General features: G+C 36.7%; 1 protein-coding gene across 10 annotated transcripts in view; it reads right to left on the bottom strand.

The window, feature by feature from the left end:
* Positions 1-25,180, bottom strand: part of foxn3 (forkhead box N3) — a 93,551-nt gene that overhangs the window by 33,379 nt on the left and 34,992 nt on the right. For all 10 annotated transcript variants that reach the window (XM_084096646.1, XM_084096644.1, XM_084096647.1 and 7 more), the window contains one exon: positions 11,087-11,223. In XM_084096646.1, the coding sequence (XP_083952772.1) occupies positions 11,087-11,223 (137 nt within the window). The remainder of the gene's footprint in view (positions 1-11,086; positions 11,224-25,180) is intronic.

Genomic DNA, 25,180 nt, shown 5'->3' with positions numbered 1-25,180 from the left:
CGCAGGGCTGTCAGACTTCAGGTATCTGCCCTGACAATTGAGGATAATTTAGTGCGAGAAGTAATGGAACCTCTCTATTTCTTTACGGATCCATTAATTACAGTGTTCCGTCAGAATGTGTTTGATTTTTTTCCTTCTTTTTTCCCCGTTGAGAGTGATTAAAACATATCTCAGCACAGCTCAGACACAGCTTGAGATGAACATCTTCATTAGCATACTGGTCGCCTAGCAACTGAAACATCTCTAACTTTCAACTTTGAGATTTTTTTCACTAACCTTACACCTGAGGACAGCATGCAGTCATTACTAATGTACAGGATGCACCAGTTCTGATCCATTTATAATAAAATAAAAAATTAAATTCAAATAAAATTTAAAAAAATATATATAAAAAAAACAGAAGAGCACCATCTCTTAATAAATATAAAGGGAAGAATAATTCCAATAAATGAGACTCCGAACAGTATAAAAACATTCACACCACATATTAAAATATTTGAGTTGAACACTTTGAAAACTGAGTCGAAAGGGCAGGATTTATTAATATGTAATATTAAACATAATTATAAATAATCATATAATTAATTATATTATATTTTAAACAGTAATATTTCAATATTTATTAATATACCTATGATACTCAATGTATTTATTATTAATAAATATTTTATATAAAAAATAAATATTAATATTTCACTATTATTATTTGTATTATTTTGTTGTTCCATTTTATTTAGTCTTTTATTTTTGCTCTTTCTAAAGCATTTTTTCTTTTGAAATGATTTCGTTTAAAAAAAAAAAGATACATAACATATAAATAAAAACTGCATTTAAAAATAAACTAAATAAATACAAATTAGATAATTTATGTCTTGCAAGAGCACCTGAACTGTAATGAATAATGGTATAATTTTGGTGTAACTAATTTAATTTCATTTTATTTATGCCGACAGTCAAAAGTCTGGCTACATGAAACTACCGCATATATTTATGATTACATGTGTCACTGAGTTAGGACTTTGTTTTCAGTTTTGTTGAGTTAGTTGTCATGGTTTCTGATCAGTTCTCATTTAGCTCAGGTGTGTGCATTTCATTAGCCTTGTTTGTATGTGTATTTAAGTCCTCTGTGTCTATTTATTTGCAGTCGGGTCTCGTTCATGTATGCTTGTGTTTGGATTTATTTTGGATTTATCTGCCTGTGGATTTATTAAAGATTACCTTTTCCTTCATCATCGTGTCCGTGAGTGTCCTACAACACAGGATTGTGACAATATGCTTATAAGACGAAAACAAAGTGTACAGTACCTAAGTACAGTACCGAGCATAGACAAAACATAGCATACTAGGCTTCAGATAAATGAGACCTAACTCTTTTGTGGACTGAAACAGTTCTAGGCATAGCACAACCTGAAGGTATTCATGCACCATGCTGCTGACACAGGCACAAAGAGACTGTTGGCTGAGGAAGGGGCCAGATCCCTGCGGGGCTGGGTTCACCATGCCATATCTCCCTCTTTCGGTTTCTCCTTCCATCCCTTTAGCAGTCAAGACCAGTGTTTGTACTTCTAATGCACATATGCTTTGTATCGGGTTACAGCTACGGTATGTGTTGCCATGGACACAGCATGCCTCATGATAGACGACCCAGGTCCTTTTTTAATCAGCTGTAAGAACCAAAAAAATAAAAGCGGGAAAGCTTTTATGATATTACGTTATTTATATGTTATTATGTGCCCTCCACTCTCTGAACATAATAAAAAGAAATGAGATCTCCTGCTGCAATTATTTGGCCCATGGTTTCGCCAGTAAAATTTAACACATTCAAAGGAGTGAACAATCAAACTGCTGGTGATGGAATTTGAACCCATGAGCCCTAATATAGCCTTGCATCAAGCGCCTCTTGTTCTTGAGTAAAGGAACCATTACTGTTACTCATATAGGAGTTTGTTCAAATCATTAACACTAACTATTCAACTTAGACGCAGAACATCTGTGCTACGGACATTAATGATTCCTCAAATCATACACCTTGTTGAGAAGAGGTGTGCTACTATTTTTCTAAGCATTCTGGTAGAAGTACATTAAAGGACTAAGGGGTGTAGCTACTTTTTTGGGGACAGCAAGAACCCACCAAGAACCCACCCAGAACACCCTAACAACGCCATGGTTTCAACTCTAAACATTATTTCTGCTTGCCCGGTCATACCAGTATATTAGACTTCCACCCACATTTTCACTGGCTCCAACACACACACAAAAAAAGAAAATACATGTCTATAAAATGCATTTTGTAAAATATTTAAAATATATATTATATAATTATTTCAAATAAAACGCACAATACATTTACGAATTACGTTTACAATATTTTATTTATTTTGATTTATTATGTAATTATTTCAAAATTATTTTATGTATGTATATAAATACATAAATTAATTGTAAAATAAATAATAAATACAAATTATTTGCAATTAAAAATATAAATAAAATACAAATAATAATAATGATGAAATTTACATTTTAAAAATTCCAGTTGGTTTTGCACGGGCAAGCACCACTCATTTTCTTCAGAACATGTAAAAAAAATATATTTAAAACCTGTTGTATAACTGCACTTGAGGGGTGAAGGGTGATGGGGTTACATCAGGGTACAGGACCTGGAACAGTGTAGAGCCGCTACCTCAGCCTGCATATGCATATCCCGGTAATCTAAGCGGAAACGACCCCAACCGGCTCCCGCGGAACCTCTTTGAACCTGCTCTGTGGGAACGTGGCTCACTCCTTCAGCTGAAATGCCTTTTAATGAAATGTTAACGGCAGTTATGAGAGCCCAAAACCTGTTTCTTCAGGGCTCTGATGGGGCGGCTACGACCGTCGGAGCATTTTCAAAAATGTTAACATCAATAAGGGCACGGCACTCTTTTGCCCTTGCTGGATGTTTGAATGTAAAACACATGTGCCACCGGCTGGAGTCTTGCTGGGTATATACCCCATCTATTTTTAATCCGGTGCGCTCTGTCTGTTTGCTCTGTTAATGCAAACACTCGCACCTTTCAAGAAACAGCCGCTTTTTCCATCTCCATCAAGAGCAGGCAGGTTATTCATTTTTAAACAAAGCTTACCTCCTTTCGCTTGATTCTATAATCTCATTTCAAATCCTATCGCCCACAACACTTTCCTTTTACCCCTACAATCGCAATCCTCTTTAACTAATCTAAAGTCTAATTGGTGCCAGCACCGGTTCTCCCCTGTAGGTTACTTCTTGCCTTGAGGTTTTTAACTTTTGTTCCTGTGAAATCTGAAGCTGCTCTCGCCCGGGATCACGGCTCACAATGGAGGCTTTTTCAGGGCCAGAGGGTTGTAAACACTGCACACAATTACTGGAAAGAATTTCAGAGCAGAAAAGTGATCAGTTGACTTAACTTCAAAAAAAAAAAAAAAAAAAGTGAGGAAACCCGTTACCTTAAAATTAATAAGTAATAAACTTCATGCGTAATTGAAAAAATTAAGTTATGTGAACTTGACCATTCCACATAACTTTATTTTTTCAATTACACATGAAGTTTATTACTTAATAATTTTAAGGCAAAGGGTTTCCTCACTTTTTTTTAAGTTAAGCCAACTGATCACTTTTTACCGTGAAAGGTGGAAGTATTCCTTAACCTGAAAACATGTTTGATAGAGCAAAATCGGTGTAGAACATATTGCATAATATGAGGATAATTATGCCTTATTTTGACTACACCACTGAAATAAAGGTTCTTTATTGGCATCAATGGTTCTATGAAGAACCTTTAACAACCATGGATTCTTTCCATTGCACAAAGGCTTCTTTTCAAATGGCAAAAAAGGTTAACAAATGGTCTTTGGGGAACCCAAAATCGTTCTTCTATTGCTTTGCCATGAAAATCCCCTTTTAGAGCCTTTATTTTTAAGAGTGTAGATAGTGAAACTCAAAGAAAGTGTATTTACAATAAGAGATTCATCTGTACAAACTACTAAATCAGAGCTGGAGGGAAGTGGTTTTAGAGCTCAGAAAAATACGGCTCATGGAACCAGACGGAATTTTTTTCCACAGACTTTTAACAGGAAAAAGGCAGGCTGTTGACAAACCTCCAAAAGAACAAAAATACCTCAAAGACAATAAATCTCCACAGACGCGCTTCCAATGACTGCTTACCACCACCCAAAAAAAAGCCACAATCTTCCACAACCTTCTTTATGTTTCTCTAAATCACCTAAAAAGTTATACAAGGAGCTAAACAAGATGTTTGTGCATGCTAAATGAATTAAAGAAATCCTCACTCATGCTAACCCTTAAACCCTCAAAATGCCTCAACCGCCCCCAAACCTTCTCTCCACAAAGCATGTTCTTCTCAGGCCTACGTTAATCAAAGAGACATGTGACAAGTTACATTGGAAGGTTCATCAGTCTGGGCTGCCGAAGAGCTAATATATCTCTGAACTTTATAGGTGGAAGAGATCCGAGGACACACAGAGTTTCTGCCAGATATGGAAGCCCCATCATTTACACAGCACCAGCCATTAGAGTAAGCGTGAAAAAGTGGGCGATCTTGTCATTTAGTGTTACTGAGAAGACTCGAAGGCAGGAAGGGTGGGGGGAGAAGCACGCAAACAAGCCTGGAGGTCCGGGGAAGATAGAAGCCAAACAAGACAATACCGGACTGGGTCTTTTCATGTGCTTGTATATTGAATTTGTTTTCTTAGTAATGCATTTTTACCCACGGGCTGAAATGACAACTATTAAAAATGAGAACTATGTCAGTCTAGGTGCATTCAGCATTTTTATTTTCTCTCCCTCGCTTTCTTTCAGGGCTTCTTCAGATTCACAGTCTCATTTAAAATTAATCTCCTAAAGCAACTGGACCTCCAGTTGTCATCTCCAATAATTCACGCATCCCCGAATTTTTATGAAGACAGACAAATGCAGGTATAGAAAACCCTAAAATAGGCTCCAAGCCATCCGCGGTTGCCATGGAGAGTTGCGTGTTTCCAGGGCGATAGTGTATTTCTCAAGCGCTAATGGCCTGTCCTTTTGCCAGGCAACAAACAGCCCTGTGATGCAACTGCACCTGTCTCAGCCCTGTGTTACCATGGAGGCGTTCCTGTTGCTATGGCGACCATCACGCTAATAACCTCGCAAGGGCAAACATGCATTGGTGAACTCCGAGGCCCAGCTGTTCCTCCTGCGCTCTCGTGCTCGTTGTGTCTCTCAAACTCTCTGAGCATGTTAAGGAATGTTCGTCTACCTGAGCTCACATTACACAGCCTCTTAAAGGGGACACTATTTTTTCTCTTAAGTCTAGCTATAAAGGTTTCTTACACCAAAAACAGCCATTTTCCATCCTCCCTCTGACCTTTACACCATGTCCTAATCATGCACAACACAACAACATGTCAGGTCATGAAAATGTCTTGCAGTTTCTGTCCAAACCAACCATGAGAGCGACAAAATGTTTTTGCTACTGTATCTTTCAGACTTCTACGTTCTTTCATCCTGATCCACAAAATCTTCATGACAACTCTCTGAAGACTTTTAGCATGGTAATGGATATGACAATGTTAATGTATTTGGTCGTGGTGGAATAGATCTGCTATGCTGCTGCTGAATTGCTGCTGAAGAGCAAATACAGGAACTTGCTACTTGCTATACGCCGATACGCTGCTGTAATAGGGTGGCCATTTCCATAACACCAAAAAGGAGGACACTTTGCGGCATTTAGTGAGGCAAGTATAATTGCATAGGACTCTGGTGTACTCGCAACTACAATACAATTTTGTCCATCATATCGATGGTATCATGACACAGTGATTCTGAAATAGCCCACTCTATTCATTGCCAGACAATTTGATCTACGATATATCTTGATGTAGACCTATGTGTAACAGAAGAGGCAAAAAAGTGTTTGTTCACAGTATTCGCATTTATTCAAGACATTGTGATGTCTGTTTCAAAAACTGACCACTGAGATGAACCTGAGTCTTGACTGAGTCTTGCAAAGTGCACAGTGCCTGAAAACATAACATTTAGGAACTTCTGGAAATAACAGAAATACATAAACAAATAATGAATGAAAAATAAATAAATACACATTTCAGTTCTTAAAGAAGTTCACCATCTGTAGCAGCTCAGGCGACGAGGTGCTATTGTGACCCTAGGGTCAAATTTGGCCATGATGACCCTAGGGTCATCATGGCCAAATTTGTGCTCTTTTGTCCATTCCGGATTAAATGAGGTCTGACGTTTCGGCATGTTAACGTTATGATATGACGTAGCCAGCACGTGGACGTGTTTACATTTTTAACCAATGATATATCAGATATTTATTTCACAACGCTTTCAGCCAATCATTTGTTTGACCAGAGATCTTACGGCATTAGACGCTATGCTGCTGCGTCCCAATAAAGATTCTAGAGCGGGGTTTTTTTTAGGCCGATTCAGCGCAACTCCAAAAAGGAGGACAAATGAGTGTCCGGCTTGAGGCTGCGCCGGACAAACTCTGAAAGCACACAGCAAATTGCTATAGTGAATGGTAACCAGCCATTTAAATGTTGAGCAGCAAGCTCATTGGCTGCAGATGTGACATGAACCAATCAGCTGGTGCCAAGTAGTTAACGCTGTAAATATCATCAGCTGCATTAAAGGATTAGTTCACCTCAAAATGAAAATTTCCTGATAATTTACTCACCCCAATGCCATCCAAGATGTTCATGTCTTTCTTTCTTCAGTGGAAAAGAAATTAAGTATTTTGAGGAAAACATTTCAGGATTTTTCTCCACACAATGGACTTCAATGGCAACCAAGATGTTGAAGTTCAAATCAATGCCGTTTCAAAGGGCTTTGAAGTGCTTCAAAGGGCTCTGCACGATCCCAGTCGAGAAATAAGGGTCTTATCTAGTGAAACGATCGGTCATTTTCTAAAAAAAAATAAAAATGTATATACTTTTTAACCACAATTGTTCGTCTTGTGCTGGTCTGCGACGCACCACGTATTACGTCATCACGTTGGAAAGGTCACGAAAAAAAAAAGAAGAAAATAATAATAATAAATTAAAACAATGATGTCGGACGATTTTGAAGTTGGAAGAGAAAATGAGATGGAATTTTTCGCCCTTCCCTACCTTTTTGAACCGGATGTGACGTGACTCGTGACCTTTCCAACGTGATGACGCAATGCGTGGAGTGTTGCAGACCAGCACAAGATGAACAATTGTGGTTAAAAAGTATATAAATTTTTATTTTTTTTAGAAAATGACTGATCGTTTCGCTAGATAAGACCCCATTCCTCAGCTGGGATCGTGCAGAGCCCTTTGAAGCACTTCAGAGCACTTTGAAACGGCATAGATTTGAACTTCAACATTCTGGTTGCCATTGAAGTCCATTGTGTGTAGAAAAATCCTGAAATGTTTTCCTCAAAAAACTTAATTTCTTTTCCACTGAAGAAAGAAAGACATGGACATCTTGGATGGCATTGGGGCGAGTAAATTATAAGGAAATTTTCATTTTGAGGTGAACTAATCCTTTAAGGACCCATCAGCCTGCACAATCTAGAGTTTCATACAGAACTAGGCATTTCCATAAGACCTATAAACCTTCAATATTTGAGACTTTTTGAACTTTTTTAAAACTTTCAAACAAGACTTTATAGCAAGTTACAGTTATTGTACACTACTGTGCAAAATTTTGGTCAATGTTTTTTTTCAAGTTTGTAAGATTTTTTGAAAGAAGTCTCAAACTCACAGGGGTTGCATTTATTTGATCAAAAATACAGTACTATTGTGATTAATTAACAGTAATGTTGTGAAATATTATTACAATTTAAAATATTTTCTTTTACATTTTAATATATTTTAAAATGTTTTTTTTTTTTTTCTTAAAAATAAAATTTTGGTTTCTTATTATCAATGTTGAAAAAAAGTAGTGCTGCTTAATATTATTGTGGAAACCGTGTTCAGGATGCTTTGATGAATAGAAAGTTCAAAAGAACAGCATTTATTTACAGTGTAAAAGTCTTTACTGTGACTTTCAATTTAATGCATCCTTGCTGAATAAAACCATTAATTATTTTAAATATATACAAACATACTGTATATATTTCTAATTAATTTCATTTTAATTCATTTAAATAGCATTTGAATCTGAACTGCAATTCTGCATCCTGTTTGCTGCTTGAGGAAAATTAAATTAAATTAAAACTGAACAGAAGCTTTGGGTTTTGAACTTTAGAGTATGTCTTCATAGTAAATCAAACTATTCTATTAAAAAAATGATGTCCAATCATTCATGTTTTCCATGATATCCTCCTCCAACCCAGGGCAGTAGCTGAAGTATCTGGTGCATATTGTTGCAGTGGGCCCCCTTGAAATTGCTTTTTTTTTGTCTGCCTCAGTCCCACCACACATACCAATCTACAGGTATTGATGACATCAGAACAGACCATGCCTTCATCCCATCTGTCTACCTGACCAACATGCGTATGAAAAAGAGCCGTAGCCCCCAGCTTACTACTCGCAGGATTTAATAATCTACAGCACTGCTGTGCTTACAAAAACAGAAAAGATGAAAGAGTGGTGCGTAAAAAAAAAAAATAGCAGAAAAGAGGAGTGTGTCAGTCTATGACTCAGCTGATTCGTGTGAATCTTAGGAATGCTATAAAAAGCTTCATTCGGCTTCCTGATAACCGCAGTGGCCAAATAAACACTTTATTACACACTGCTACACGCAGATTCACCATCTGGCCTGCGAGAGAGAGGAAGCCAAGCCTGTGTGTGCCTAACACTACACTGCCATCTTTGCTTCCTTACACACACACACCTTACAACAGGGCCGTCAGAACAATCTGAAATGAGAGGGTGGAACATATTATAAACCTCAGCAACATATGAATATTAATTAGATAAGGTAAAGTTCGGTCAATACGAGTCACTGATTTGCTATATGCATTTGCCTCTTCTGTTTGTTTTTACATGCCCAATTTACACTGCAAGTAAACATTGCATCAGATTCATCAGATTCTTAAGTTGGCCACATGGCTCTTTGGAGATTAAAAAAGTTCCTAATGTTATATAAAGTTCAGATCCGTGCATCGGTATCATCTGTTAAAACAGAAACAGTAAAACTCTCCTGGGGTCTTTAAAGCAGCACTTACAAAAATCTAGAGATTTAAAACTTCTTTGAGGACCTTAAAAAGGTTCTCCGATGGCATTAATCTGTAAAATCCTTTTTGGTTCTAATTGAAAAGTTTATTTTTAAGAGTGTATCTTCGAAAATAGTATTTAGAGGTTGTTATAAGCTGTTGTTTTGAAGAGGTGTAGGCTAGAGGGACCGTCCTCTGTGATCTCCTCTTCCCACAGGGCCTCGGAGTCTTTGAACACCTGGTGCTAATAACCAGCCTAGTGCTGTACCCACACAACATTATCAGCCAAGCACTCAATATAGAAGGGGAATTCGCTGAGAATGAACTGCACCCACTGATAGCGTCATTTATTTGCACATGCTGTCTGCGCTTTTTTAGCACCTGATTCACTAAAGGAATTATGCAAATCAGGTAACGGCACAAACAGAGACAAAAAAAAATTATAGCGGAACACAATTTGCACAGCACAATTCCCTTTCTTTTAGTCTGGTTCTGAGCGCTGAAATGCTGAAAAAGTCTTGATATACCCATATGGCAAAAAATAAATTTCAAATATTCACTCAGTGTCTGTCAGCAAACAGTCTGGCTTGAGGAAATATAAAAATGGAAAAAAATTACTTTCCTATGCCCAAATATATATTACAAAACTGATATTGGGATATTATATATATATATTTCGGACAATATAAATATATTTTGATTAAAAATGTATATTATGCACATTTTTGCAAATATATTTTATGCATATATAATAGCATATCTTTTTTGTATATTTAAAAGAAATTATAAATATATTAACTTAAAATGGCTGTTTTTGTATATTTAAACAAATTAATACATTTATAAATAAAATAAAATAAAATAAACACAAAGAACTACATTTCATTTGTGATAACAGCTCAGCATTAACTGCCAGCCAAATACCACTGGCCTCTATGAATTGTGCAATCTATAATAATTCAAATTTACAAAGAAAAGAAGCATGTGTGCTGTGTAAGGAATGACAACTTAAGCAATCACAAATGCAGATAGTACCTGGTTAAACTTGATTGTGGGTGGTTATTCAAGAAGACTGAATTACCATGTGCAAACGTTTTAAAAATGTTTTCAAAACCAAGGTATAAACAGAAACCTTGGAATAAAATGACTTCAAGTATCAATCTTCTCATCAGGTATGTGAGGATTTTCACTCAGTGTTCTGTGGCGCAGTTTGGCAAACAGTGCAATTTCACCTCCTGCACACATGCGTTTTAGGGGGCAAAGTCTCTTTTTTTAGAGAAATGACCTTATTCAGCATTTGTTTGTCGAGCTGTGAGATTTCTGCCTTGATGAGGCAGCAATGTGCTTGCAGCATGCACTGCCGAACGGAGCAATGCAGGCCGTCGTGACAAACCTACCCAAAAACATCTGAGCAAGACTCCCTTTTCCGCCTCATTCCTTAATCATCTCTCCATGCTTGAGCAACACCTGAAACCTACCCCCAGCCCATCTCTCTTACTAGAGCTGTCTGGTTTAATTCAATCTCTTTAAAAACATCCGTCTCCATTTTCCCTTTCTAGCCACTGAGCTTAAGCTATCAACCTTAACAAGGATATGGAACAAATGAGCGGCCATTTGCTCCATGTCCTTCGTTAAGGATGATGTGCCAGTTCGAGTTTTACAGTAAAGCAATTATTTTGTCTTGCACAGACGAGTTGCTGGAAGCACGCAGACCTGTACGCTGGATCAAAATGAAATGGAGCGGTGAGGGAGTCGCTCAGAACCCAACGCCGGGTCTCGATCTGACAGCTCCGCTCAGCTCACCACTACCGCCTGTGGGTTCCGCTATGAACCAATACCAACAGGGACAAGTGCACAACACAGAGAAGGAGAGAGACATTTGGTGAGGTTTAAAGATCGATGTGTCTAGTGGGCCGGTTGCCTACCTTTGATATGCCTGAGGAGAGGTGGGAGGCGTGGTGAACACCTGGGAATAAGGATGATAAGGCGTCTTCTTCAGCGCCTGGATGAGATTCTGTCTGTATTCTGGGTCTATGCACCACAGGGAGCCCTTCCCGATGCTCTGTGGAGGAGGAAGAGAAATACAGACAGACGTATTTAGTCAGGACAGAAAAAGAAAAAGCAGCTAAACGTGTAAAAAGACAACAATAAAGACCAGAGCACCTGCCAGAACCGGACAAAGATTTGCAGCTCTCGCCGTCTTGTAGCGGAAACTGGTGTTTGCGTACTTCTACGTTCACCTTTTTGTTCAGATCAATTATTCTGGTGTGTGGATTTCAATGTAGGAAATGTATATATATGGACATCAGTTACTTCCCTGTACATTCCTTTGTTATGTTAATTTATCTCACATCTAAAACAGCAGATCATCAGGTAAAGAATGAAATCATGAATATTCAATGATGGATAGCTGAGCATACAAATATAGCATTTATTTTTTTTTTTCTCTTGAAAAAGGGTCTGTCTAAAGCTTTCAAATCCTAGCAGCATTTTAGGCATCAAAACTGTGCTATGGTCAAATTCTAAAGCAGCATCACATGATGTATCCTTTGCGGATTATGGAATCCCAGAATGCATTGCGGTGAGCTCACTGAAAAAAAAAATGTATCCAACATGATGGACAGAAATGTCAATACTGTAATAGTGACATAAAATATAGTATTAATATATAATATTTAGTAAATATTAATTCATATACTGTATATATTAAACATTATATATCCTTGTGTGTATATATATATATATATATATATATATATATATATATATATAATATATATCCTTATATATATAAAATATATTACATACATATGTAATAAAAATTAATTATTTATTACGTTAATATTAAATCCGAAACATATTAATAATAGACATTAATATTATATATTTGATTGGAATCAAATTCCAAGTGTACGAGTGTTATTTGTGTGACGCAAGTCAACAAGATGCAAATGGAACTGTTTCGAGAAAAATGCGTTCACACTTCCGATCATTTTGTTGCTGCAAATCACTTGAATACAAATACGCATCTTACATGGTAAAGCAAAATGTTTATTCAGTGAATTTCTGGGTTAATGGTTTGCTCTGGCTGCAAGATAAGACTGAGTTTGTTAGGTCCAGTAGAGTAAGGGGAGAAATGAGAACCTGACCACCTGCATTACCTTGACCTCCATGTTCTCCAGTTCATTAGTGAAATGGGCAGAAAAATGCATCAAAAAACCAAAAAGTGCAAACTACAGCTAGTACAGATGCTACAGACCACTTAGACAAACTCAGCATTTTAAAAAACAGCAAAGTGAGCGAACGCTCCCAGTATATAAATTAGCTCTCCTGACAGATCCTGCTGAAAACGAGGAAACAGCAAAATGTCACATTGAAAGTGATATCAGGGGGAAATTACTTGAGCTCATTAGTACGGACTACAATCAGTGTCATGTTACTAAGCCCCATTTTTCAGTTCAAGTTATCCCTATACTGTCAGAGATTTACACAATCAGCAAACCACGACGACAGAACAAAGTGTAGAGTATCAGAGTGCTTTTGTAAAGTGAAAGCCTTTTCCTTTCACTCAGGCACTTCAAAGTGTTGGGCAGCGTGTGCTGTTTTGTTAGACAGACTGTGTGTTCTCAATGAATCAATAGTAATGACCTTCAGATAACTGACAGAGAGTCATACTGTGTGCCCTGGGGTAACACACACACACACTGGCCTGGATGGAACGCGGTGTCACGTATTCAAACTTTGTGTGACAAACAAACTGGACGTTGCATTTACAGGAGGTTTCGTTTGCGTTAACTAAAAGCACTGAAAATTGCTGACCACTGTTAATTGAGTGTTTTTTGAAGGGGACGATATATCTTTAACAAATAATGAAAGCTTTAGCATAAGTTCTGCCAGGAAGACTTAATTACTACGTCACTTATTACCTTCACATCTATCCAATCATGTCCTAACACTTGCTGTATAAAAGATCGGTACTTACACATGTTTGAGTTCGCAGATGCTGACGCAACAATTACCTCCACCCTCCCCACCACCACCAGGATGGTCCTGTCCTTACCTCCCGGGGGTCGGCTGCGCCCCTGCCTTCGTCTTCAGGTAGGAAATGCAGATCCGCTACCCTTGGATTATGCACTACGGACGGGGCCAATGCCAAAGAGCTTTATAAATAATACTGCTGGGCTGTTAATAAATTAATGCTTTGTTACATTATTCTATCTCCCGAGTCTTTCTGGTAGAACTGCTGTGAGATTTTTTCAGCGTGAATACTAGATTCCCCCGACAAGGGCTAAGAAACGATAACACACTCTATTGATTGCAGCAAACCCCAAAGCGAGTGCTCGGCTCTTTACCCACAGTATTTGGCTTCAGTGGAAAGATTTGTACCAGCACAAGTCAAACAATTCAAACCCTTGGAGTGTTTTAGCAAACAAAATAAACAGCACGTTTATTGGACTCACAATTCATTTACACTCATGTCTCGATGTTCAAAAGCCAGTAAAACCTAAGATACACAAGCAACAGTAATATATATATATATATATATATTTATATTTATATATTTATATATTTATATAAATATATTTATATATATTATATATAGGATAAATTGCTATAATAATAATAATAAATATATATTAATAAATATAATATATAATACATATAATTCATAATATTTGGAATTTTGTGTTTAATAGCATGGACTACTACAAATATTGCAAGTATAATGAATGTTAATTCAAATAATTATAAATAAATAATTGAATAACAGGCCTATGGATTATTGTATTGTGTCATGTAATATTTTCCAGAGGGAAAGGTCTTTTTTTATTTCCTAGCAAAGAAATCTATTTTCTTCTGAAAGCAGTGAACGCATTTATTCTTAGCACAAACTGACATTCTCCACCTAATTAAGCTGTCAACTTTCCATCAGCGTGTTTTAAACCATACCTGGACCAACCACAAAGATAAATTGCACCATGAAATTCAATCCTTAAATGGCCTGTCCAGTAGATGCTCTGATGGAAATGAAAAATAGGGGAGTAAAAAGAAATGAACAGGATGGAGCCAATAAAAAGGATGAAGGAAGGGAAAATAGCAACTGGTAAAGAAAGAATATAATAATAATTATTATTATTATTAATATTATTATGACTGTATTAGCACAGAAAAATAAAAACCACAAACATTATTATTATTATTATTATTATTATTATTATTATTAGTACTACTACTACTACTACTACTACTAATAATAATAATAATAATACCAAGTTCTGGAATGAAACTCTAGATGGTGCAGGCTGATAGGTCCTTAACTCAATTTGGTAGTGATCACATTATTATCTACATACCGCAGCTGATTGGTTGCTGTTACATCAGCGGCCAATGAGCTGCGGCTACACATTAAAATATCAGTAGTGTTGCTTTAAGCAGTCTGCAGTGCACTTTCAGAAACCCTCCACCTTCCCCAGCTGCGCCTGTATAGATCAGCTACGGGGGGATATTTCATGTATGTTACATGTGCAACAGCAGAATGTCTTACATGCTCACAGCAGCATGTCTGTGAATGTATTGGCAGTAGCAAGTCTCGGTACTTGCTCTGCAGCAGCAACAGGGTAGCGGATCTATTCCGCCAAGACCAAATACATTAACAATGACATATGCATTAGCATTACCATGCTAATCTCTCAGAGAGTTGTCATGACAGAACTACTACTACTACTACTACTACTATTACTGTAGGGGCACAGAAAAATATAAACCGCAAAAAGCTTTTACTACTACTACTAATTATTATCGATAAAAGTAATAAAAATTAAAACAATTAAAAAATAAATTGTATGCTACATTTTTTTATTTATTTTACTTTACCAAACATTACCAAGATGCTAAAATAACTTAAAAAGCTGAGTGTATTGGCATCTTTGTCTCTTATGAACAGGCAAAAGTGTGAGATTAAACAAAGACAATCAATTCTAATTACCATGGCATCATAAATCGTAGGGCACAAGCCCTGCAGGAAAATCTTCTATTGTTGAACTGACTAAAGTCAGTTTCTCACGAGAACATGACATTTTGACAGTTTCAAGAGAGTGGAAAAAAAAAAATCTATTGATGAGCTAAAGTTGCACACCTGAAATATTAGTTAAATGCCTAAATATGCAGATTATGATCATTATTTGAGTACTATTGGTATGTGTAGTCAAAATAAAGCTTCCAACAGGGACACATCCAACTTTAAAGGGTGTGATATGTGATCCTCAGAGCATCAGATTATTCATATACGCTCCGTGGAGAAGAGGCTGCACTGGTCTATCTTTCCAAATGTTCTGTAATCAGGAGAAATCAATAGGTTTCAGAGCACTTTGCCTCAGATTTATCTCCATCTCCTGACAGCTGCTGTGTCCGTCTGAAGGCCAGCTCAATGGCACCAGCCAGTAGAGTCTCCAATCAGAGAGAGGGGGTGAAAAAGGGAAAGGAGAGCCAGGGAAAAGGGGGGGAAAGCACTTGGATTACACTGGTCTCCTAGGCAACAGGCAATGGTGGAGTATATAAAGACTGTTTGATAGTCTTGGCAGAGAGATCTTTCATTCTTCCTAAGAAGCACAGGCCTCTGAAGATGCTATATTCCATTATAAGAAGTAAAGTTAATCCTATCAGTTCCCGAGCAAGACGAAAGACCTGCTATTATGAAGCACCCCCCTCCCCTCTCCCCTCGACCCGACTGTCCAGAGTCCCCCTTTCATGCTCACGACTTTAAATATGTGAAAAAGGAACTGTGAGGAAATACACAACCCAAAGTTTTGGAGCCACTGTTATGAGATAACAGTCAACTATTTCATGCTATGCAAAACTTAATTTTACAAAAAGTCCTGTTTTTTTCTTTACTACAACTGCTCGACTGCTCATACGTTTGTGCTACAGACGTGTGCGATAACTAATTAATTCATATGGCTTGATATGGAGAGGAAAGTGTACTATTACATTTTCAGCTGTAACTTTTACTTTTATTAAAAAAATCAAATGTTATTTTAGAATTTTTTTATATTTACATATTAATAGCTTTTATTATTATTTTGAATTATCTTATATTACTATAATTATATTAATTTGTTTTAATGTCAGTTTTAGTTTAAAATTAGTCATTTTACTGTTCGAGTGTAAACTTTTTTTTTTAATTTAAGTTGAAGTTGTTCATCTAATATTTCTATTTTATTTTATCTTTATTAAAATTTTAAAAATGCTGGTTTATTTTTAGTTAACAATAATAACTCTGTTTTAAACTGATGTACTATATAACAGTTTCATATCAGTTATTGGCAGAGTTAATTATATATTTTTTATTAAATGTATTGGTCGATATTGGATGTATATCTTTGCCGTCATCTCACAGTCACATAAATTTCATTTTTTTCAACTTTTTTCAATTTCAAATTTCAACTAACAATTTCATATTCTGACATCTGAAATGGATATTCATTTTCATACTGTAGCCTACCTTATGATGTTTTGATACCTAAATTCACATATAGCATAAAGTGATCGCTTTTAGTGTTTTATTTTTAATTCATTTACACAAAATAGTAGAATTTAATATTGACCATGTATCAGTCACTAGCCAAACCATGAAAAGTCTTTTACCTAATCAACCAAACAGGTTAAGAAAAAAATGACACTGAATGAGGGACTCAAGCCATTTTTGGGGAGGATTTTAGCATAGGCTCTAAACTGGACCAGTAATAAACTACCACCCCGAACAACCCTAGCATTCTGGCCACTTTTACAGTAAAAGTAAGGATATAACAGGGAGGAGGAAACTGGATTGTGCTAGACAAAAATACCTCTATTTCTGAAAAAAATAAAAAATAAATCATTTCAACAGCACACAGTGTGCTGACTTCCTAAAGTGAGTGTGTTAATGTTCTCTTGGTAAGGTGATCTATATAAATGCAGACATCGACCGAGCTGAAACATGGATAAATCAAGTTGTCCAAAAGGACATCATTGCTTTGGTCTCCAAATCCCAGCAGTCATCAGCTGCTAATGGCTGCGGCCCCAGAGTCGTCATCTCCTCTGAGGCTCTGCGGATTAAATCACATAAAGGAACCGAGTATCAGTGAGCTCGCTTTGTGATTGGTGGAGACGCGATGACCTCGTTCATATTGGCTGAATTCTGCACACAATGGCATTTTTTAAAGCAGGTCTATATTGTGCAGTTCTGCAGTGAAGCATTAAGGGGCCGATGACTCTACTCACCTTCAGAGGCTCTCAGTGCATTAGGAAGGGCATGAAAGGTCATTCATAATGAGGGCGTTTGGGGAGGGGGAAGCTTGGCCGTTGTTGGATCTATTCACTGAGATGAGTCCAACATCAACCCCATCCAACTCTCACTCTTTCCTTTAAATTTTTTAAGGGTGTTCAACTCATTCTGATGGCTGAAGTGAGCATGAAGATGCACCGTGGCAGTGTCTCAGAACAACAAACCACACCTCCAACATTCAACACGAACGCCTGTTCCAATGAACATACTTTCATCATCCATACAAAACAACATAAAAGATCATTCCAACTCTGAACTCCGACTGGATGTCACAGTCAAAGCCAAGCAATTGTAAAATAGCTGATTTATAACTTTAGTTCAGGGTCCAATTCTCACTTTTAACTAGTTACTTATTCGCACGCATATTACTAGGATATTGGCGGTTTATTAGTACTTAAGCAAATATTAATGCCATTCTACATGCCTTAATCCTACCCAATACCTAAACTTAACAACTACCTAAGTAACTGTTAATAAGCAGTAATTATGAGTTTATTGAGGCAAAGGTTGTAGTTAATAGTTAGTTAATTGGTGAGAACTGGACCCTAAACTAAAGTGTGACCATATATAACAGCGGAATTATGTATCAATGATGCATCAAAGTTGATAAACTGCAAGGCAACCATAAACAGCCAACCATACAACTATTAACTGGCAGAAGAATCAATTATTTCAATTATGAATATAAAAAAAAAGAATTATAAGTATTATTAAATAATACAAAATTACAATATATACACACACAATACAATATTCTAGTATTTAGAAATTATCAGGATGTTTTTTTTTTTTAAATACAACTGTAACTATGGAAGGTTTAATTAAATATTTTTAAGTTAACAGAAATTTTCTTATAAATAAAATTATTTTTATAATAATATAATTTAGTCTCTCTATTTATATATAAAGAATATTTATATTTTATTTCTATTTCTATTTTTTATTTTTGGTGGGGGGTGGGGGAATCCTATACTTACAATATTTGTTTCTTTCGTATCCATTTTGTTCTCTTAAAAAGTTACATTTTTGCAAACCCTTTCAGTTTTGGGTGATCAACCCAATTAAAATAAATATCATCATAAGTTTTATAACCGTCCTTTAGCGGTGTAGGAGTTTAAGATTGTGTTGCCTTATCTCTCCAGAAAAACAAACAAGAGACTCACAAAAAATGCTAAACTAAGAGACCCCACTGAGGCAACCACGATCAATAACTTAGTTCGACACCAAAATTGGTCCCAATACAGAGGGAAGTTGAGAGAAGAGCAAAGAAAAAACTTGGGTTTGCTAATGACCTGTGTAATCCTAATTAAAAAGGATTCCTTTGCAGAGCCTGAAGCCGTCCAGAGTACAGCAGACACAAAAGTAAAAGCTGATGACATGATAAACTGAGACAAGTTCTGTTCCCACAGCGCAGTCCGTTCCAGAATACCCAGGACAGAGTGTATGTGGGTGTAGGAGTGTGCGTGTGTGTGCATTCATGTCATCTTATGAGTGTGTGTGTGCCGTGCACGAAGGGTGGCCAGATCAAGCCACGTCGAGATGTAGTCCCACAAAAATCGCCCACTCTCGAGCAAACCGTGCCTCTTGGCGTGCACGCACCATGTTTATTCTGATACGGTCACCGCACGCCGAGATCATACGCAAGCAATATGGTGTCCCCCACGAGTGCAGCATACGGACACGAGGCGTGAGGACACCAAGCTTTGGAATCAAATCAGTGAGTCACTCAACCTTGTGCAGCAAGTGAACAGATTCAAATATGCAATCACATTTTAAACAAAGTGACCTTTTATGCGACTCAATCTTTTGCCTGCTAACTACATCGAAATGTTCCCATTACAGAAACTGCATAATGTACTGCATAACTTTACCAGTGAGACAGTAAAATAGACGTTAAAATAGATGTTTTAGGGGTGTAACGATACCCTCATGTCACAATTCGATACATATCACGATACTGAAGTCACGATACGATATTATTGCTAATACGATATTATTATACTCCAAGACATATGATAAAAGGTTAACAAAATGTTATATACTGTTGATTAAAAATTCTACATTTGGTATTACATTGGGTGTGGAAATGAATAGGCTTGGACTTGGTGCTGATAACCCAATGCACAGGACAATAGTGACACCAGAATAAAAATATTCATGATTCTAAAGCTGAAAATACAGAATTATTTCAGACGAATATGCTTGCACTCTGTCACTGACTAGATATATTTATAATAATGTAGGCCACATTTTACTGGTAACAAGACATTTGGCATTATCAGGAACCACAAATATTCCCCCATTGCATTATTATACATTATATTCAACATTATATATAGCAGTTTAATGTAGTACTAACACTAAAACTCTGTCAAAAAAAAAAAAAAAAAAAAAAAATTCATTCTGGGTGAATATTCACAATACATAATTGTCACTATCCACGATACATATTGTTGCATTTTTGTATTGTGATATATTGTGACATGATATATTGTTACAACCCTAATATATATACAGCAGGGGTGCACTGCTTTTTTCTTCACGTCTATTGCTCATACTTAAAGGTTTGGGCATTTGATCAAACTTTTTGGTGCATAGCTCAACTTTTTGGTGCATATATATATATATATGCACCAAAAAGTTGAGCTATGCACCAAAAAGTTTGATCAAATGCCCAAACCTTTAAGTATGAGCAATAGACGTGAAGAAAAAAGCAGTGCACCCCTGCTGTGCATGTTTTGTTCATTTGGAAAAAAAGCAATTGTGGAGGGAGACAAATAGACAGACAGATATCATGAGGACTGCTGAGGTTCCCTTGCATATCTGGCACCTGAAGCTCCGCCTAAAGGCACAGACAATTGACAAAAGAAGCTGATTTCCATAACCAGATGGTAAAGATTTCTAACACACAGATTAGCTAATTTAACAACACTTCTCAACCTGACAGACTTGTATTCAACACACAAATTCAGACACACTGTTCTGTCGGTGAAAAGACCTAATGACGAAGCACTCATGGGGCTATATCGGTGACAGACTAACAGACAAGTCAAGCAATCTCTAAAATTGCTCAATTGTACAGCTGAAATGACAGCATTAGCTGCAATTATCCTTTCATCTGTTCCACATTAGTCTTGTTAAAAGCGGCAGTCCCAACACGATCCATGCAGTAGCACAATTGTGCTAGGTTGTGCTTTTAAGGAATTGATGCCCAGCAAATTACATTTCTGCAATTATTTACAGTCGTAAATAATGTCGTTCTATTTGACCTTCATTCTGTCGTGAGACACAAAAGGACAAATTTGTAATAATTGTACAGTTTTTTTTCATGCATGTTCACTACTATTTAAAAGTTTGGGGTCATTATGATTTTTTATGTTTCTGAAAGATGTCTCTTATGCTTAGGCTGCATTTATTTAATAAAAAAAATGCAGTAAAACAGTAATATTGTGAAATATTATTACAATTTAAGATAATTGTTTTCTATTATTCCTGTGATGTCATGATCCTTCAGAAATCAGTATTACAGTATACGGTATGCTGATTTGCTGCTCAAGAAACATTTATCATCAATGTTGAGAACAGTTGAAATCACTTTTTCTTCAGGATTCTAAATAGAAAGTTAAAAAGAACCGCATTTATTTAAAATAAAAATCTTTTGTAACATTATCAATGTCCTTACTGTCATTTTCGATCAATTAAATGTATCCTTACTGATCATCATTCACTGAAAGTTTGCCATGCTCTAGCTGTTCTTAGCACATTCATGATGGTTCATGAAGTAGCAATGTCCGATTCATTAACAAATCATTTTTTAATAGTTTTTTCGAATTATTTTTTATTCAGTTTACATACTTTTGCAGATTTTTTAACTTGAAAGCATAGCGATCAGTACAATTCTCCAAAATATCTCCTTTTTTTTTGTTTTCCACAGTCTTATGGCTTGGAACAAGATAAGGGAGAGTAAACAAATAGGGGATTTTTCAAGTTTTGGGTTCTTTAATCATGCTTTCCTTTTGTAAGATGCAAGGTGCTAATAATGGTTGCTTACAACTATAAGAGAAAATATAAAACACTATAAAAATCACAGAGTCAATGTTTTATTGCAAAATTAAATAAGTGGACAGCGAGTCGTGAGTCAAGTAAAGACTCTATTCTCTATGCTCACAACCTACATATCCATAAAGTTCCCCAAAGTTGCCCTTCTTATCATCAAAACTAGTCATAGCTGTGCTGCCATATCGTTGGATAAACCCATGCTTGGACGTCACCAAGCAACAAATTAGATTTTAGAGTTAAATCTCTTCTTGCTCTAATTAAGAGGAAGTAAAAGATTGAGATTCCGGAAGGTGCTGACACCCTGAGAGTCAGCGCTCGGCTCCACGTCTGCTATTGATCGGCAGATACTGTGGTGTCAGCATTAGGATCCCTGGGGAGCGGTCGCATAACCCTTGGTAACACGGCACAGCCTACGAAAGTTGAGGCGGGCTGGTGACGTCAAAGGGAGGTTCGCGTGCAAATCTCCCGCAGCTTCCCTCTCAACCAACATCTGTCCACAGGGAACATAACAGCTGGCCAGGGAACAAGTCAGTGAGCAGGCCGGCTTTATCTTACATCAACCTGGTTTTCAGAGCGAGGGATAAATCGTGTCACACGGATCAGCATTATCGGCGTGACCCTTCATATAGATGGGGATTTGAGAGCGAGGATCAGAGAATGAGATATATTTCTGACACACTGATCTTTAAATAATTAAACTTCTAAACTCAATCAAACAGCCAGAACATCTCTATTACAGTGCTGACAGTACAGAAAACGCTAAACGCAACTGGAAATGCCAATGGCGTGCTCTTCCATCCTGTGTTTCTTCATAAACGACTCCGCTGTTACCTGTTCAACTGCAAATCTTGTGTAACCTCGTCCTGTTGCTATGGAGATGACATCAACAATGGAAAAGACACATCAATCATCAAAGCTCTGTCTATGTATAAACACCGATGCATGTGCCTGTATGCAGTCTTTGTAAGGGACACAAGAGCTTTGGAGATCCACCCATATAACCACCACTCAGGTGCCAAGTTCAGATCCTGTGTTCATAACAGTGCCATGGAAACAAATGACAGGGTGTCATTTCTAGAGCACTTACTCTTCACCAGTCACTACGCATTATAGCAACATGCACTCATGAACCAAAGAGTTTGCACCACTCTAGTGCACAAAACCCTGGATTATTTAACTTACCCAGCTATACCAAGGTTATAATGTGCCTTGAATGCAACATGCTTTTGGATAAAAGCATCTACCAAATGCATTAAATATGAATATAAGCATTTATCCAAAGGCAGATTTATCTAAAGTTTATCAGTATGTGTATTCCCAAGGAAATGAACCCATGACCTTGGTGTTGCTAGTGCCATTCTCTACCAGTTATGGTAGACTGGTAAATAACATAAATAACATAAATTATTCTTTACTGATTAAACACAGCTTGCTTTAATGCAAATGAGGGTTATTACTGATGTGCTGGATTCATAAATGCTAACATTACTTGCTTGACACAATTTAAGATGTGCTACTACCTGCTAGAATGCTGGCGGTAAAGAGATGCATTTTTAGTGATTACTGAAGCAGCAATTTTAAGACCCCTGTGTGAAAATTATACCTTTCGTATAATTTTAGCCATTGTCTAGGCACATTTACGTGACTAAGGTGCAACTGCCCCATGCAACACTAATTGTGTTGCCACATTTGCCCAGTTACTTGATTTGCATAATTCCTTTGTGAATCTGGTGCTAAAACAGTGCAGACAGCATGTGCAAATGATGCTAGCAGCGGGTGCAGCTCATTCTCAATACGTAAAAAGCAAAAACAACATTTTCATGAGGTCTGGATCTTTTAATTTGATTCTCCTTTTGGCCGGAATTAATTATTCCTCTGTAAACCCCTGGGGATTGAGCATCTATCAAATGTTTGTTTATTCAGACTCTTATTTTGCTGGTTTAATTTGCCCCTTACTGTCTCATTATGTCGAGTGATGCATGATTGCATAGCAAATCCACAATGAATCTGAAATTAAAACAGACTTAAAATAGTCATCTCATTCATTAAGTAGGCCAATGAGGCTAGAGAAATTAAGTCAAATACCAAGCGAACAGGCATACAGCTAATCATGACTTTGTGACCTAACAGAAACTTTTTGTTTTTAAGCACAACACAAACAACTCTGGAAAACTTAGGTTGAAGCTCTGATGTTCTATAGCAGGGGTCTTAAATGTTTTTCAGGGCAAGGACCCCTTAGGCGATAGAGACATTGAGCAGGGACCCCCGACACAAAATATGTCAAACAGAGCTATATAATAGCCTTCGTTATTAATAGAAACCAACCATATTTTGGTTTAAAACGATGCTCATTACTGTTGTGTCTGTAGGCCTACCTGTATATTACTTTTCATTGTTAAAATTGAGATTTATGCATCATCACAATTAAAAATCACAATTCATTAGTTGTTCACAGTTGTAAATTATTTTAATGGATTTGCAGAGTCATACATTTTAACTTTACACTAGTCAGATGGACAATTAAACATTTACCTGAACTTTAGCTTCAGGTTTATAAAAAAATTCACATTTTAATTTTACTGTCAGACGGATAATTAAAGTTACTTGAACTTTAACTTAAAGTTTATTAAAACTTAACATTCTAATTTTCCTGTGTGAAATTCATATAATTCAAATTCATACAATAATCAAATCACTGAGCATCTGAAATTAGCGAGTGTTCAGTAAAGTGCAGATGTTATGTGTAAGCAACATTATATCAAGAATAGCAATGTACAGTGAGACTGTCATCACTGTGTCAATTGCAATTTCGAGAGTAAATCCCGCATTTAAATGTAGATGTCACTTCTGAAATTTTGAGCGTGTAATTGGTCATCTGTCCTCTTAGCAGCATGAAAAACCAAAATTTAATTCAATGGATTATATAGGCTATAGCCTCGAAAGCATGCAAAAAAAAACCCCGTTCCCTTTACAGTCACTAAAAAGCTGTTACTCATCTCAGTTCGCAATCACTCAGTTCCATTCAAATCTGTCAATAATAATTAAAGTGCTCAGACAGTCTCCTTGCTGTTTTTCCCCAACACATTCATAATCATTACTTCTGTCGGTGAGCTGTGGCAAGCTTTATACGTGCACTTGAGCGCTGAGTAGGCTATGTAGGCAATTAAAGGCTCATTATTATGATTTACTATATGGTTTATTAATAAACGTGTGATTAGTCGACTAAACACCTAAAATTAACGACTACTAGTCGACCAGAAAAATCTTTAGTCGAGGGCAGCCCTATATACATCGTGTCTTTGTTTGTTATTGAGAGGATTCGTGAGCGTGCAGATCTCAACATCGAACAAAAACTCGGGCATTTTGAGCGGTGAGTGGACTAAATTAAACACCTCTGATTGGCCATTGCATTCAAGAGATCAACAAACATGACTGTGATTGGCTACATTTCGCACCGCTGCAAAAACACGTTGTAAATAGAAACATTTGAAGTTTTCCAGAGCGCATAAAAAAACGCACTAGAGCATTTGCCAAATCTGTTGAGCCAGTATGCTATTATTACAGCAATGACTGAGGAAGGTCTTGCTTTTGTTTCATGGTGCTTATATTTAAACTTGACTTTGTGATGTTTTTTTAC

Source organism: Abramis brama, assembly GCF_963993115.1.
Source record: "Abramis brama genome assembly, chromosome: 21".
Lineage (NCBI taxonomy): Eukaryota > Metazoa > Chordata > Actinopteri > Cypriniformes > Leuciscidae > Abramis > Abramis brama.
Note: the sequence above shows the minus strand (reverse complement) of the source record. Positions and strands in the feature narration are given on the sequence as shown.